This window comes from Bos indicus x Bos taurus, chromosome 5, assembly GCF_003369695.1.
Source record: "Bos indicus x Bos taurus breed Angus x Brahman F1 hybrid chromosome 5, Bos_hybrid_MaternalHap_v2.0, whole genome shotgun sequence".
Taxonomy (NCBI): Eukaryota; Metazoa; Chordata; class Mammalia; order Artiodactyla; family Bovidae; genus Bos; species Bos indicus x Bos taurus.
The window spans coordinates 92,746,288-92,763,587 of NC_040080.1; the positions used below are offsets into that span (position 1 = coordinate 92,746,288).

The 17,300-nt window shown below is 48.3% G+C and overlaps 1 protein-coding gene across 1 annotated transcript; it reads right to left on the reverse strand.

Annotated features, from left to right (window-relative positions):
* Positions 1-3,399: 3,399 nt before the first annotated feature.
* KRT84 (keratin 84) lies at positions 3,400-11,233 on the reverse strand. Its single transcript, XM_027542947.1, has 9 exons — positions 10,473-11,233; positions 9,059-9,267; positions 8,395-8,455; positions 7,833-7,928; positions 6,745-6,909; positions 6,502-6,627; positions 5,783-6,003; positions 5,323-5,354; positions 3,400-4,547 (listed from the first exon to the last, which is right to left on the reverse strand). The coding sequence occupies exons 1-9, from the start codon at positions 10,992-10,994 to the stop codon at positions 4,198-4,200; spliced, it is 1,782 nt and encodes a 593-aa protein (XP_027398748.1). The 5' UTR covers positions 10,995-11,233; the 3' UTR covers positions 3,400-4,197.
* Positions 11,234-17,300: the final 6,067 nt, after the last annotated feature.

Here is a 17,300-nt window from a genome sequence, read left to right on the forward strand (position 1 = left end):
TTAAAAAATAAGCGTAAGGAAATTAATAACAAAAGGAGAAAAAAAAGACTTCCTTCTCTCTCTCCATAATACCCTGCCCTGGAAATGCTTTGAAAAGGCCCCGGGGAAGTTGGTGGCCAGCAGAGGGCAGCAACACCCCACAGGTAGCCAGGCAGAGGCCCAGTCCAGGTTGCAGGAGCAGGAAAGGCTGGGGAGCTGCCTGCCTGCCTGCCTGCAGTTCAGGGCTGAGGGCTTTGCGTGCAAACACTGGCAACAGCCTGCTGACCCTTGGGCATCCACCCGTGTTTGGTAATGGGATGACTGAGCTGCTGAACACAGCTCTTCTCCATTAGCAGTAGAAGTAGACCTGCCACCACCATCACCATCACCATCAAAACAATAGCAACCGTTTATTGTGCACCACTGTGTACCAGGCTATGGCTAAGCACTGTGGTTATGCCATTGTGTGTAATCTCCAGAACAACTTTTTGATATAGAAGCTATTTTCCTATTTTATAGATGAGGCAAGAGACAGAATAAATGACAGATCGAACAGCGTGGTGGTGATGAGTGTGGGTTCTGCACTCAGAATGCCTTTGCTTTGACCACTGGGCCTTGATTTTGTCATTTGTCTAAAGTGCAGTTATTAAGGTGACTACTGCATAGGATTGTTGAAAGAATCAAGTAAGTTAAAACACAAAACACACTAGAAATCCTGCTCAATTCAATCTATATTAAGTATCATTCTTGCCTGTTATTACTTTTGGCCACACAGCTATTAAGTAGAAAACCTGGGATCTGAACTGGGGTTTGCACAAACCAGAGTTCACAAGTTTCATTGAACCTTGTGTCATCTTTGTGGGAGAATCAATGTCTTAACAATATTGAGTCTTATGATTCAGGAACATAGTATATATCTCCATTTACTTGTCTTCTCTGATTTCTTTCATTATTGTTTTGTAGTTTTTAGCATATTGATCATTTTTAAAGCCTTATGCTTAGGTATTTCTCTGTTTGGGTGCTATTATAAGTGATACTTAAAATGTTTAATTTCTAACTGTTTTTGCTAGAATTTAGAAATGCAATTAGTTTTTGTATATTGGCCTCACATCCCTTAATCTTACTAAACTCACTTATTAGTTCTAGCAGGTTTTTTAAAAAGAGAAATTCCTTGGGATTCTCTACGCAGAAAATAATGTCTTCCAAAAATAGAAAGAGTTTTATTTCTTCCTACCCAACCCATTTGACTCCCCCGCCTTTTTTTTATATGACTTTTATTTCTTCTTCTTGCCTTAGTTCATCGGCTAGGCCAGCTTGTGTCATACTGACTAAACATGATGTGAGCAGATACCCTTATCTTTTCCCAGTCTTAGGGAAGACATCATTCAGACTTTCACCATTAAGTAGGTTGTTAGCTATGGGATGTTACTTTGTTGATGAATTTAGTAGATGCTATTTAAATTACTGAAGTTCTCATCTATTCCTAGTTTGCTGTGAGTTTTTTTTTTTTTTAATTGCGACCAGATGTTGAATTTTGTCACATCCTTTTGTGTGTCTGTTAGGTAATCATGATTCTTCCTTTTCAGTCTGTGTGGGTTTTTTTCTTGCTGCACTGGATCTTTGTTGCTGTGTGGGCTTTCTCTAGTTGTGGCGAGCGTGGCTGCTGTCTGGTAGCGGAGTGTGGGCTTCTCGTTTCGGTGGCTTCTCGTTGCGGAGCATGGTCTCTAGTGTGCGGGCTTCAGGAGTTGCAGCGCACGGGCTTAGCTGCCCTGTGGCATGTGGGGTCCTGGTTCCTGGGCCAAGGATTGAAGCCGCGTCCCCTGCACTGGCAGATGGATCCCTAATCACTAGAGCACCAGGGAAGCCCCCCTTTTCAGTCTGTTGATATCATAAATTACATTAATTACATTAGGTTTTTGAAAGTTGAACCTGCCTTGCATTCCTAGGATAAACTCTACTTGTCATGATGCGTTATCCTTTTCTTTGTTGCTGTATTCAATTTACTAATATTTTATTTTTTACATTAAGTTTCATAACATGTATTGATTTGTAGGTTTTTTTTTTTCTTATTACGTCTTTGGCTGGTTTTGGTATTAGGGTAATGCTGGTCTCATGAAAGGAGTTGGGAAAATTTCCCTCCTCTTATGTTTTCTGGAAGACTCTGAATTTTTCCTTAAATGTTTGGCAAAATGCACCAGTGAAGGTATTTGGGCCTGAAGTTTTCTTTGTAGGAAGATTTTAAACCGCACATTCAATTCCCTTAGTAGAAATATAGCTATTCAGGTAGGACTGGCTCTACAGTTTATGGGGCTTAATGTAAAATAAAAATGCAGAACCCCTTGTTAAAACTATTAAGAATTTAATGATGATGAGAATAGTCATTAAACCTAGTGTGGGGACTTACTATGGTGTGGGATCCTCTGCTGTTGCACAAGACACACACTAAGAGTTCTGGTCACAGTTCCAATGTGTGTGCGTGTGTGTGTGCACACACACACAGGCACATGGGGTTTCTTGTACCAGTGAGCAGCTGGGTGTCCTACAATTCAACTCAATTCTGACACTGTCGACCTGGAGACAGCATCAGATTCCACAGGTCAAGGGTTCAGTCCTACAAGACTGCCCACCCCAACTCTGCTTTAGATGCTAGTTGCAAACCCAGGTTATCATCCAGACTTCTGATCAACTGGTTATAGATTGAAAGTTTCAAAACCTCTCCTTGGGTTTGATTACTTTGCTAGAGTGGCTCACAGAGCTCAGAGAAACATTTTACGTAATAGATTGCCAGTTTATTACGGAAAGATAAAACTCAAGGTCAGATGGGAGAGATGTATAGGGCAAGGTGTGGGGAAAGGGGCTGGGGGCTTCCATGGTCTCACCAGGCACACCCCCCCTCCATATCTCCACATATTCACCAACCTGGAAACTCTTGGAACCCCTAGTCCTTTTGGAGTTTTTATGGAGGCTTCATTACATAAATCATGATTGATTGATTCAACCTCCAACCCCGCTCCCCTTCCTGGAGGTCAGGGAGGGTGGATTGAAAGTTTCAACCCTCTAACCACATGGCTGGGTCTCTTGGCCCCTACAATGATCCCAGAGGAACTGGGGGTGGGTGGGACCTGGGAAACAAATGGAAGGGTTTGCCTTGGTGGAAGGAGGGTGGAGGGCAACACATGGAGAGAAGTGGGCTGCTTGGCATTCTTTTTCAGAGCTTTTGCTGTATGTCTCATCTCCCTTGCTGAACTATGTGCCCCTCCAGGGAGGGGCCTGAGGGCTCTTTTCTTAGTACATCCTCTGTCCCAGGACACCAGTCTCTGCCCTTAGCAAGTCCCCAAGGGATTGAGCTAGTGGAATCTAGGAGGCAAGATCCCCCACCCCCAGCATGACTGGTAAAGAGAGGCCAGAGTCCTAGACATGTTAGCTTGCAAGTTTATTGAAATTCCAGCAACACAAAGAGTAGTACAAACAGGCACCCACCCCAGCCCAGGCCTCCTTGGAGCTTGCAGACATAAACCCTCTTGCAGTGGAAGGCTGGACTTCCCTCACAACACCAGCAGGGGCATGGAGTGTTGCAGGGCCCGCCTCTCCACCAGTACCCATCCACCTCGTGGACTCGCATGCTGGAGTTAAACCAACACCCCAGGAAGAGCAGCAGTCAGGACCGATGCCACTTGGAGAAGAACCATCTCTGGGGACTCAGGGATCCCTTGGGCCACTGAAGATTGTGGCTCCTTCTGGGTCAGGAAGAGGAGAAAAGAACCTTCTGCCAGGGAAAGTTAGGAGAGGGAAGCAGAGGCTGGTGGGCTGAGGACCCCTGGTCTGTGGACAGCCAGCTCTCCATTCTTGAAGTTAATCCAAAGTTAGGATGGTGATGGTGCCCAGGCACATTCTTTCTGGCATTGAACTGGTCCATTTCTCCCCCAACATACTGGTTTTTGTACTTTCTTTAGGCTGTTGGGCTGGGTGGTGAGGAGTGACCCAAAGTTAGGAAACTGGGAGTCAGGGAGAAAGCCAGTCCTTTGGGGCCTGTGGATGGAGCATCTAAGGGGTGTAAAAAATCCCCCCAAAGGACAGAGACCAGGCAGAGCAGCCCGTGGCTTCCCCGCAGGAGGGGTACCTAGAGCACCCTCCAGCCTGACTCAGGGCACCCTGGGGACAGAAGCAGAAGGCGTGGAGATGGTTCTTCTGAGAGCGGTGGCTGGCCAGCACTTGCTCTCAGTGCTTGGTCCGGTGGGAGGTGGTGGTGGACACGAAGCGGACTGTGGAACTGCGGCTGCTACGGCCGCCACTGCAGCTGCTGAAGCCGCCCTCGGTGGGCAGTGGGCAGGGGACGCTGGGAGCGCAGACTTCGCCCACCAGCACCGAGCCCCCTCGGGAGCCAGCGCCCAGCAGGTCCCCACCGCCCACGACCCGGGCCCCGCCCACGCTGGAGCTGCAGAAGCCGCTGGACCGGATGTTGCTGCTGCTGCCGCTTCCGGAGATGATGACCCCGCCACGGCAGAGGCTGGAGCTGCTGTACAGGGACTCGGGCCCGCACACCAGGCCGCCCCGGGAGCTACTCACCGCTGCAGAAGGAAGAAACCCTCAGAGAGGCTGCCTCACCCTCCACGCTCGGAGAGGACAGACAGAAGTGGCCTGGGCCCCAGGGGTTCCTACTATCTACGTAGTCAATACCCACTTTTCCGTCCTTTTGCCTGGGTGACTCAAAGGTTGTGACTTCACTAAAGTCCAAATGGACTTTGACTTTAGTGGAGTCACTAAAGTGACTAAAATGGAACATTTGGACTAAAATGGAAGAGTTCAGCCAGTTCCCCAGGTGTTGGCATACAGCGGTAAGTCCACTGTTATTTATATATGGCCAAAGTCTGGTTGGGTTGTGTGAGGGTGCTGGTGAGCTGAATTATCCAGTAGCCTCCATAATAAAGCCACAGGGCTTCTTCCAGTTACATCTTGCCCCTTGGAAATCTCCACATTGCCCACCCCTAAAGAGGGCCTGTTTTCAGTTCCTCCTGACTCACTAAATGGCTGTGCTCTCTAGCCCTCTAGTCTCCACTGGACACACCTCCATGACCCAGGTCTCTAGTCTGATTAAGCTTTACTTAGCTCAACCCCAATTGGTGACTGATTGCTTAGCTCTGGGGAGGCAGGCGCTGGGCATGTCTTAATACCTAAGTCAGCTAAGGATGTTCTCAGTCCAAGGGCCAGATGATCCCTGCTCCTCTGGCTGTCATGGCCAGTCCAGCCATGGGCTCCTGACCACAATGTGGGCTTGAGTTTAAAGGAAATTTGAAGGGTTCTAGGAGAGACATGTGTGAAGAAGAAGAGACTGAAGGGTCTTACCTATGTCTACTGGTCCAACACCTTCACAGATCCTGAAAAGAGAAAGAAGCAAGTCAGTTCACAACCATGTTGTTCTCTGAAAACCTCCCTGCTATGAGAGGGCTTTTTTGGCTGTGTGGACAGTGGTTCTCACCCATGTCTGCATAAGCATCTGGGGAGTTTTTAAAACTCACATGTCCCTAAACCCTCCACAACTATTGAAGCAAAATATTTGAGAGAATGTCTTCTTTTTCTTTTTTTAAACAAGCTAACCAATCAAGCAGAACTCTCTATGATTTGATGCAGTCTGTCTACAAGCTTGCACTTAGAGGCACAAGAACTAGAGGCATCTTCTAAACCCCTGCCAAGGGCAATCCAATGAGGTTTGTAGGAAAAATTGTTCCTGGTTCCTTCCCCCACTTAGACTTTCTAGAAGCTAGAAGTCTGACCTCACTCCAGTTGCTGCACTGAAAGCACTCACCGGATCTCCTCGCCTTCCAGCAGGCGCCTGTAGGTAGCAATCTCGATGTCCAGGGCCAGCTTGACATTCATGAGCTCCTGGTACTCCTTCAGCTGCCGTGCCATATCTTGCTTGGCTTGCTGCAGCGCACCCTCCAGTTCCGCCAGCTTGCATTTGGCATCATTGAGGGCAGCTTCTCCCTGCTGCTCGGCCTCAGCCACGGCGGCCTCCAGCTTGCAGCGCTGCGGGGAGGGCAGTTTGAAGATGGGCTCTGGCAGGAACTAGGGGATCCTCAGGTTGGGCTAGAAACACTGCCCCTGTCTGTGGGGACACAGCCTGGTGCCAAGCCAGGAACGGAGCCCATGGAGGGGCTTGTCATCCTGTAGTTTGATGTCGCCAGGGAGTGGAACATTGCTTTTCTGCCATTTTCATCCTCACTGATTTTGCACTTACTGATTTCTGTTGCTCTTAAGACCCAGGAGGTCCAGAGAATAAAGCCATTCTTTTTGCTTGCCTGCCCCTTTAAGTGAGCCCAAGAACTTTCCTTGTACATTTTCGGAGATTAAGAGTCTCTCCTTTCCTTCCACATTTTCCTTCTCCAGGAAGTCTTCTGGGACTAATTCTTCCCATCCCTCTGTTTCTGGGTCCCAGTTGCCTCCCCCACGTCATCCACCTTGGGCTCCCCAAAGCTTGGGGCTCTGCCTGTGTTCCTTATGGGGCTTTCTTTTTCCTTTGCCCACCTGAGCCTTGGCATGCTCGATCTCTGCCTTCAGCCTCTGGATCAGCCGGTTCAGCTCATTCATCTCATCCCGAGTGTTGCGCAGGTTGTCACAGTGCTGGCCAGCTGTCACTCGCATCTCCTCGTACTAGGGGTTGGTGGGAGAAAGGGATGATTCGAAGATTGGGTCAAGATCACAACCCACTTTGTCATCTTTGTCATCCCAGGGCTGCCTGCACCCCTTCCCCATCACCCTCCTGCCCACCTTGGTCTGGTACCAGGCCTCCGCATCAGCTCGACTGCGTCTTGCGATCTCTTCATACTGGGCTTTGATATCGGCGATGATCCCGTCAACATTCAAGTCCCGGCTGTTGTCCATCTTCACAATGACTGATGTCTCTGAGATGTGTGACTGTAGTAACTGGATTTCCTGTGTTGGAAGATAAGTGAGACAGATGGACTGACTCCCATCAATGGGTCCCAGCAATGGCCGGGGCTTTGTCACAGGGTCCCCAGAACTTAGAGTCAGGAGACAGAGCATTGCTTATTTCTTCAGGGCAAAGCAACAGAGCAGATCATGCAAACTGAGGGCAAAGAAGAGGAGGTGACCCCAAACCATTTCAGCTTGACTTTAAACCCTTGTTGTATACTAGGAGACATCCCTTCAACACCCTAACTTGTTTAGGTGACTAGTAAAACTGGGCGGGGGGCGCTAAGGATTTGTGGAGGGGAGTAAGAACCATGATAAAGCTTAAACATTTCTTTGGTTTAGCCACACAGTGACTGTGCCAGTCGTGGATCATTGAGAGCTGACGACGTTTTAGAACATGGTGATCCAGGAGTTCCTGTATCCCAGGTCCTTAAGAGACTTGGCAGTGGGGATGGGCGAGGGCTGAGAACTGGTCTGCAAGGCAATGGCCTCAAAGGGAGATTTCTTCAGCCTTTCTACTCAGAGCCAGACATTCAGTTCTGAAATTAGGTCTATCCCAGACCAAAAAGACCTTATGAAGCAAAAGATAGCTAGTTCATTTGACTAATTAGGTAACACATCTTACATGTCCCAGCAAGTCAGTTTTCCAGTCTTCTCATCAGGAGATAGAAGTGACATTCCTAGACCCAAACCTTTCCTGGCCATCAGTAGATTGGCCAAGAAGGAGTTGATTCATAGACCTGAGTCAGGCTCCCCTTACCTTCTCCACTTGTATATTTATCAGCATTTACAGAATATAGATTTGATGGGAAGAAAGATGTATGATACCAAATATTAGAAAATACACTAGTCCAATGAATCCCCCAGGGAGTCCAGGCCACACAATGATCTCCTTGGATGGCTCAGAGGGGATGAGCCCTTACCGCCTCATACAGGGTTTTCAGGAAGTCGATTTCCTGAATTAGGGTATCCACATTGGCCTCTAGATCAGCCTTGCTTAAGAACGCTGTATCCACATCCTGCATCAAAGAGAGAAGAATAAAATGCTCATTATCTGTGTACTGTTTAACCTCCCCACCTTGGCAGGGTCTGGAGATGGCTGGGAAGATCAGACTAATCTCCACAGGGGCAGGCCAAGTGGGAGAGGTGGGAGAGTCATGGGGTGGAAATACAGCTTAATGACTCTTGTTCTCCCTTGGGCAACGTCAAACCCCCAGGGATGCTGGACCTTTCTCGATGCTTATTTAGAGGCAAGAAGAATCTGGATAATCCAAGACTCCTAAAATGTCATCTCTTCAAACCTCTCTTCTCATGAAGACCTTAAGTCATTGGAGACCAAATCAGAACTTCGAAGGGAAGCAGTTGTGGCCTTCGGGGGTCCACTGTGTGTGAGTAGTCACAGGGCTGCCCGGGCAGCATCCTGGGATGTGGAAAACATTTGTCTGTCTGGAGGGAAAGTCTGCCTGTACCTGTTATTCTCCTTACCTTCTTCAGAGCCACGAACTCATTCTCAGCACTGGCCCGAAGACCCACTTCCTCTTCATACCTGAGTGGTAAAGATGAAGAGGGTGCGTTCTCCCCCTGAACCCAGAGCTGATTACTCCCAGCTCCCCAGTTATCACCTTTTATGACCTCTCTTGCCCCAGCCAGGAGCCTGGCTCCCTGTTTCCATCCTCATGTTCTCCACTCTGCCCCATCTTTAAGACCTTTTAGACTTTGGTTTCTCCAAATCCCTTTTACTTTCTCAAATTGGGTGTGGGATCTGAAAATCTGAACCTTGGCTGTGGTTCTCTGCTGGAAATGCCTTAGGGTCACTGCACTTGACCTTAGAGGAAGTAGCATCCTGCTTGTGGCTGGACCTGGGCACTGTTTACAGAACCAGGGGTTTCCTTTTTCTGGGGTCAACTCACCCATGTGCACAGGCAGGATTAGGGACAGACTGTGCCCAATCCCAGGTCTCTTTATTCCTCAGGACCCGAAGGGGCCTCACCCTCCCGTACATATCACTGCCCTGCTCCTGTCTCCAGGCTGGGAATTGAAACCAGCATTCAACTCTGATCCTTCCAGGGGCTCCAATCTGAGCTTGGCTGCTGCACTGGGGACCAGCCCTATGCCTGTCTTTGGTCCATATGGTCCAGATGCCACTCACTTCTTCTTGAAACCCTCCAGGACATCCTGCATGTGGTTCCTCTCAGCCTCCAACCGGGCCTGATCACTGTTCACTACATCCAGCTGCCTGCGTAGGTTGGTGATGTAGTTCTCGAAGAGGGGCTCCAGGTTGCTCTTGGCACATTTCTGCTCTTGGAGGAAGTTCCACTTTGTCTCTAGGAGCTTATTCTGCTGTTCCAGGAACCGCACCTAAATCCACAGAGGCAAGGACATGGCAATTGAGTGCTCAATATGATCACCTATGTATGGACTAGTTGCTCATATGGTCAGAGGTGACAACCTCGTGGTGACCATTGTTCCCTTTTTTGTTTGACTTTCAGTCCTTCAAACTCAGAAGCATCTGGCAGAGCAGGTCTGGGACTCCTCCTCACACCAGGCTGAGCTACAAACAGAAGCTTTGAAACCAAAATCTTCAACCATTTCCCCTTTAACACTCAGAGAGGGGAGGGCCAGCTCACTGGGAATTCAGAAATCGATTCTACCTGAGCCGAGTTGGCCTACATCTGAAAACCAATGTCAGTTATCTCTGGCAGGGAATGAAGAACAGAGTAAAGTATATTTGGGCTGGGATGTGGCTTTAGGAGGTGGGAACTCTCAGGTCGTAGGTCATACCCATCACCCTAAATATTCCATCAGCTGAGACTTACAGAGCTGGAGGAGAATGCAGAGACCATTTACTCCAACCCCTCATTTCACATGAAATGAAGCTCACAGAGGTAAGTTTACAATCTCAGGCACAATCAGAGAATCCCCACTTCATGGAGACATAAATCCCCGCTTCTGGGATGTCAGTTCCACCTCTTTGTTCCTCTCATCAACCTGAAGATCAGTGACCACTAGTGATCATTCCCTACTCAATCTAGGCGACTTGGCTGAATCTGGATATCCCTCTTAGGGGGAGGGGTATGAATTCCTTGTTTTGTATAAATTTTGTACAAATTACTCAACTCCATTCTCCATTTCTTTAAGCCTGAACAGGTGTGGCCACTCATCCTCAGAAACCATGAAAACTTCAAAGAGAGCATGAGGATATCAAAGGACAAAATCTTTTAAACCTGTCCCAGCCAACACCTGGCGGAGGTGTTCGTGTTTCTAACCTGTTTGGAAGATATTTCTGAATGACTAGGTTGTTCAGATCCCTTTAGGCATCTAGTCAGTGGCTGGATGTTCCACCACCACCGTCAATCTCTCCCTCCATGTAGTGCTTCCTCAGGCTCATCCTTGCTCTGCAGCAGAGTGACCCAGAAATCGTACTGCATACCTTTGGTTGATCCCAAAGGATGTGGGGTCAAGATCTGTGTCCTGGGTCTAGAGCAGTTCTTCCTGAGGGAAAGTAACCCCAGTGCATTTAGCTCTCATCATCCCAGACCCAGAGGCTGAGCTGTCTCAAGTACCTTGTCAATGAAGGAGGCAAATTTGTTGTTGAGGGTCTTGATTTGCTCCTTCTCATCCCTCTTCACTCTCTGGGCATTGGGGTCAATCTCCAGGTTGAGCGGGGTCAGGAGGCTCTGGTTAACAGTCACTGCTGTGATGGATGGGGCTGCTGGCCCTCCAATTCCTCCAACTCGGTAGCCAAAGCCAGGGTTGCAGAAGCCATAGCCAAGACCACTTCTGGCTCCAAACCCCAGGCCAACACAACTGCCGACCCCAAACCCTAGACCAGCACCACTCCCATCACCGAAGCCAACTCCATAGCAGCTGGGTCGAGGGCACACAGCTGCTATCCGGGGTGAGCATGATCCAAAGCTGATGACGCTCCGACTGCCAAAGCTGCTAAGACCCCGGAAGCTGGGCCCACTCCTGCAGGAGACAGAGCTGGCCCGGAAGCGGTTCAGGTTCTGAGGTGTCACTGCTGAGCAAGAGCTGAAGTTGCCCACACAGCGACCAGAGCTGACTCTGTAGGAGCGGCAAGACATGATGGTGTCCTGGGCAAGAGCAGAGCAGCAACTGCAGAGCGGGGAGAGCTGGAGCTGAGAGTCCTCTGGGGCTAGTGGATCCCTCTCACCCCTTTTATGTGTGTGGGGATCTGAGGATTGGTCCCATAAAAGTGAAAAAAGCCATTTGGAAGCATTTATGAGCTTGGGTAGTTAGCAGAAACTCTCTATGCCTGTAACCTCCTTCACAGTGAACTAATCTCAGACACACCTATTCCCCTCAGAATCAGAGCCATAACGTCAAACCTATAAACATTAAAAACACATAAACACATAAACATTATTGTCCTATTTTTCCCGCAGGTCCACCATAATTGCCATTATGGGGACATTAATTTTCTTTGGTCTTAAATCCAATAGACTTTCCATTGCAAGTGCGGCTAACCACCAGAAAGTTAGACTGGTAACAGCTCCAGCAAGAGGCTTGCAAGGAATGCAGCTACACAGATAACCCCTAAATAGATGAGGAGTGTATAGAAGAGAGGCAGGGTCTTCATAGCTCTGAGTAAGAAATGATATGGTGAGAATACAGTTTACTGCATCCTGTAGATGGATTAAGCAGTCCAAAACCCTTTTGCAGTGTTTCATCTATCTTCTGTAATCTGATTTGACTGTTCACATAAGAATTGAATCATCAGTGAAGCTCATCTGGGTTAATGTAATACATGTCTGATTTGAGACTCTCAAAGGACATTCATTCATTCATTCAGCAATTACCAAATACTCTATCTCAGGTAATGTGCTTGGTGCGGAGGTATAGAGATAAAAAAGATGGTTTCTGTATTCCTGCTGGTGTGGGGAGATTATCTTGAAGACTTCCACCAACCAATAGTTTTGTGACATAATTTGAGGCCAAAACATGCCGATGATTTGGCCATGTATCTGTGTGGAAAGTTAACCACATGATTTTGAACCCCTAAAATACACATTAGGGATATCTGTAGTAGTACCTATGTGGATTCCTTGCATTATAGATGGAGAGACAAATGTTGACCTTTTCTGTTCTAGAAAGTGGCATGATTTGTCCTGCTTGTCTGGGTCTGAGGGAACTTGTGCTTGCTTGGATGCTTACTCAGGATTCTATCCATACTTTGGAAGGGAATATGAGCTTTTGACTAGAGTCATCCATCTCAGGTCTTCACTATTTCCTTCCTTCTGGTCTCTATACCTTTTATTTCTTTTTCTTGTCTTACTGTATTAGCTAGGATACCCAGTATGATGTTGAAAAGCAGTGGTGAGAGAGGGCATCTTTGCCTTATTCCTGATTTTTGGTGGAAAAGCTTCAAGTTTCTCACAGTTAAGTACAATGTTAGTTGTAGGTTTTCTGCATATATAAATTTTTTATCAAGTTGAAGATGTTTCCGTCTGTTTCTAGATTACCACTGTACTCCATAGATCCAGGTATCAGGTGCATGTCTCAAAGGGAGAAGTAGAAAATAATAATAACACAGTAGTTCTTGTGAAGATAGCCAGCAACCTCCATGTTGCTAAATTCAGTGGTCCATTCTCGGCTATTATTTAATTTAGCAGAATTTGACATAGTTGATCATTCTCTTTCCTTGAAATAATTTCCTTTTTTGGTTTCCAGACACCCATTCTCTTGATTTTCTTTACATATTATTGACTGCTTCTTTTCATTTTTCTTGACCAGTTTAGCCTCATATCCCTGATCTGCACACATCACAGCATCCTTGGGCTCAGCTCTTGTACCTGTTCATGTCTTTACACTTGTCCCCTATGTGACATCATACAGCCTCATGACTTTAAATACTATCTGTCTGCTGATGGCTGCCAAGGTGTATCTCTATCCTGAACATCCCTTTGAATGTCCCTTCTGTGCCCCCATGCACGTATTTGGATCAACATCTCTATTTGGTTATCAACTATGTATCTCAAATTTAATCTGTCCAAAACTGTTCTCCCGATTGCTTGTTCCTGTGAAATTCATTCTACTTGCCAGGCTTGCTATCTCTGTACTGGCTCAGGCAAAAAACTTGGGGGCCATCCTTTGTTCATCCACTTTTTCCATATCCCACATTCAGCCCATTGACAAGTCCTACCTTCAAAATATACCTGGAGCCTTACTGCTGCTCACCACACCATTGCTCCCGTATTGGTCCAAGTTCACCACTCCTCACAGGGTCTATTGAAGTATCCTTCCAGCCAGTCATCCTGCTTCCTCCTCTGCCCCCTCTGTCTTTCCTTAATACCATGTTCAGAGTGGTCCTTTAGAAACAAAACATGTCCGATCATGCCATTTCTAAGTTCAAACATCCAGAGTAAATGCCATACAGGACTCTACATAGTCTGCCCTCCTCTTTCATTGACCTCCCTTCCGTCTGTCTGTCCTTTGCTCACTCTGCTCCAGCCACTCTGTCTGCCTGTATGTCCATCAGACAGGTAGGAAAGCTCCTGCTCAGACACTTTTCGCATTTACTGTTTTTCATTTGTGCTGGGAAATCTTTTTTCCTCAAATGGCCGCATGGCTGGGTCCCTCAACTCTTCCAGGTCTTTGCTCATAGGTCCCTTCTCTTTAAATTCCCCTCCTCCACGTACTCTCCATCTCCTCTCCCTGCTTCCTCCTCTCCTTAGGAGTTCTCACCATCTGAGGTCCTTGCCTGCATGGATTTGCTGTTTAACATCATCATCCCAGGCTGTAATGTAAGCTCCAGGAGGCAGGCACCCGTGTGTGTGTGTGTGTGTGTGTGTGTGTGTGTGTGTTTCTCCTCTTCATCCCTCCTTAGGAGAGTGGAGGCAGGTGGTAGGCAGGATGTGTGTTTTTGCTGAATGAATGGAGACACTGGAAAGATTAAAAGCAGGAGGAAAAGGGAGACAGGACAGGGGGTAAAATTTTATTATCACTGTGCAAACACTCGCCCTCCTTGGTACATAAATGACCTGGGGAAATTTTCTAACCTCTCTAGCCTCAGTTTCCTCATCTGTAACATGGAATTATACCTACTGCATAGTATGTGAAGGACACATGTGGAAATGTTTGGGCGGGGTGTACGTTGTGTGGAGCCTCGTGTGGTTATCCATTTCTCTCCTCTCTTCATCCCCTTCTTTTCATCTCTGCCTCTTTCCCCCTTTTTTGCCTCCCTTCACCTGTAAGCTGTCATTCCTGGTGTGGTCCAGAACCCCACCTCATTCCTGCTCCAGTGGTTATGGCATCATTACCCCACCAGTCATTACTGGGGCTGACCCGTGTCTCAGCTTCCTTCAACCCTAACAGCTGGGGCGGGATGGGGGTAATTGAGACCAGTCATGCATGACCCCTGTTGTGAGATGAGCTGTCACCATTAGCAGTTTATAGTTCTGAGGTATTATTTCACCAGACGATGCAAAATACAGTCCTCAGCCATTTTTAAAGGGTAGCAGGTGGGGAGAGGGGAGGAGTAGCCCTGGAAACTCTGGGCTGGGGCTTTTGCTGCTCTGACAGTTTCTTCTTCCTGTTGAGAGTTGGTCTGGATGTAATCCTGAGATCTGCTGGCTGAGCTAGTGTAGATAGATTGCTGGCTCATCTTGATGCTAATTGCCCTGGGAGGAGGGGGAACTGCTGATGAGGGAGGGGGCCATGCTGGTTGGCTGGGCAGAGCCTGGGAACCTTGGCTGCTCTGTGTGTGTGTGCATGCCTGTGGGTGGGGAGGAGGGTGACAGGGAAATCCCAGAGGATGAGACGACTTTCTAAAGCCACCGCCTCCTTCAGAGTGTTTCCATTCTGCCTGGGGACAAGTCTGCACTGGAGAGAGGCACTCACTGGGATGTGTTCATGCTGAGACCTGCCCCAGTGGGAAGGGAGACTCAGGAATCTCCCTGAAGAAGGAGGGGGTGATGGGAAGGAGCCGAGGCCCTCTAGCCCTCTGTCCTGTCAGGTTAATGATGCTGAGATAGAATCTAAACACCTCTCAGGAGAGACAAAGCACCCCTCTTACTTGAGCCCATCCCCACCCTTTCAAGCAGCATGGCTTTTCTCTTTTTTTCAGGTTTAGCCCAAATTCCTCACTTGCCCACACAGTTTCAGGGCGAAATGATGCTCTTCATAGGCATGCAAGTCAGTTCACATCAAAAACCCTTCACTGGGTGCTGATGTGAGCCTGGCATCGAGCTAGGTGTGGGGATGCCAGCCAGCTGGGTGCAACCCTCTTCCTTCTACCAGACACAGTGATCCTAGGTCCCCTCCTCCACTTACAGCTCCATTTCTGTGGCCATTTCCCCCAATTCAAGCTCCAGGAGGAGAGTGGCAGTAGTGAGTCTCCCTGGAACCCCTGATGGGACCAGGATGAGGAAGGGGTCCCAGGGGACCCAGAGTGTGGGGCAGAGCACAACTGAGGGAGAGGGCAGTGGGGCAAGGAAGGGTCTCCCGCGGGTAAGAGGAACAAGAAAATGGGAGACATTCTGGGGAGACAGAAACAAAAACAAGGAACCTCATTCCAGAACCTCCACCCAGGCCTCTTTGGGCTGTTCGCCACCTGTCCTTGCGGGGGTGCTCTGGGAAGGGCTGCGATTTGAACTCCGGAGACGGAGTGGAATGCAGGGAGGCTCTGGCTTCAGCAGACATCTCTCCCTTCCTCCGGGGGGTAGGGCGGGGGCCTAATCCTCCCTGTATCCCTGCACCTGGCGCAGGGCAGGTCCTGGGAGAAGCTCGGGAGGTGTTTGCCCAGCTGATGGAATGAAATTCTGGAGCACCAGCAGGAGGCACTTTCATCCCGCCTGCCTGGCGTCACCTCCTTTCTGGGGAGAAGAGGAGAGTGAGGGCGCAACTGCGCAGCGCTGAGGGGGCTGTCCTGGGGGATGCTCTGAAGGGGCATGCTGGCGCCTCTAGCTTACATCCAGGACAGGGCCACCCTGGGATGGGAATTCCCGCAGGGATGGTCACCGGGCCGGAGCCCACCTCTCTGTGAAGGTGGAGGGATCTTCCTTTCTCCTTTACCCCACTGGGGTGTTTCCTGGGCCCTGGATAGTCATCTTCGGGACAGAGGTGGCCTGTTGTCATCTCTGTTTTTGCTGACTCCAGGCTGGATTGTCTCTGTAGTTTTCAGAGCTTTGGGTTTTTAATCAGCAAGCAGCTTACTGGCTCTAGGGCAGGTCCAGGGTGGCAGGGCTTCAAGTGGGAATGGAAGCCGTAAGGCCCTTGTTGTCCCATCTTCTCTTTCCCTGGGTGTGGATGTGCGTCCCTGAAGTCCCCGGCTCTCGCCTGTCTGACTCTGCGTGTGCCCTGACTCAGGGTTGCTGATCCCTCAGCCTTGAACCTCACCCCCCGACCCTGCCGCCACGGGCTTCCTTGCCTCCTCTCAGTCTTGCTGGCTTTTGGGGTCCAGCTTAGCTGCCCCTCCTCATGCGACCTACCCGAGGCCTGTGACTAGGGTGGGAGCCTCAGTTCTGTCCTCTTTCACAACAAGCCTGACATCTATAATTTCATGTCTAAGTCTGTATCCTCAGGTAGGCTGTAAGTCCCAGAGGCCTGGATTGGAGCCAGGGCCCCATTTTTGAAAGACAGTTTTTTAAAGATATAATTCATGGATCATATAATTCACTCATTTAAAATGTACACGTCAGTGGTTTTAGTATATTCCCAGATAAGTGCAACCAACACTATAGTCCATTTTAGAATATTTTCATCACCTCCAAAGAAACCTTTAGAATATTTTCATCACCCTTACCCCATCCTCTCCTTCCTCCAGGCCTAGGCAACCACTAATCTGCCTTCTGTCTCTATAGGTTTTCCTAATCTGGAATTTCGTATGAACGGAATCAGACTATCTGGTTTCTGTGTCTGATTTCTTTATCTACCTTATGTTTCCGAGGTTCATCCACGTTGTAGCACACATTAGTACTTCACTCCTTTTTATGGCCAAATAATATTCCATTGTATGGATAGATCAAATTTTGATCACCCATTAGTCCATTGCTGGGCATTCAGGTTGTTTCACCTCTTGGGGATTGTGAATAGGGCTGCTGTGGAACATTCATGGATGAGTTTTTATGTGGACATGTTTTTTTTTGTTTTTAAATTTTTATTGGCGTATAGTTGCTTTGCAGTGTCGTGTTAGTTTCTACTGTACAACAAAGAAATCAGCTAATGTGTACATATATCTCCTCTTTTTAAAATTTTGTTCTCATTTAGGTGACCACAGAGCACTGACTGGAGTTCCTTGTATACAGCAGGTTCTCCTTAGTTATCCGTTTTATACATGATATCAGTAGCGTGTGATGTCAGTCCCGGTGTCCCAGTCCGTCCTGCCTCCCCTCTCCTCCCTTAGTGTCCATACATCTGTCCTGTATGTGCTT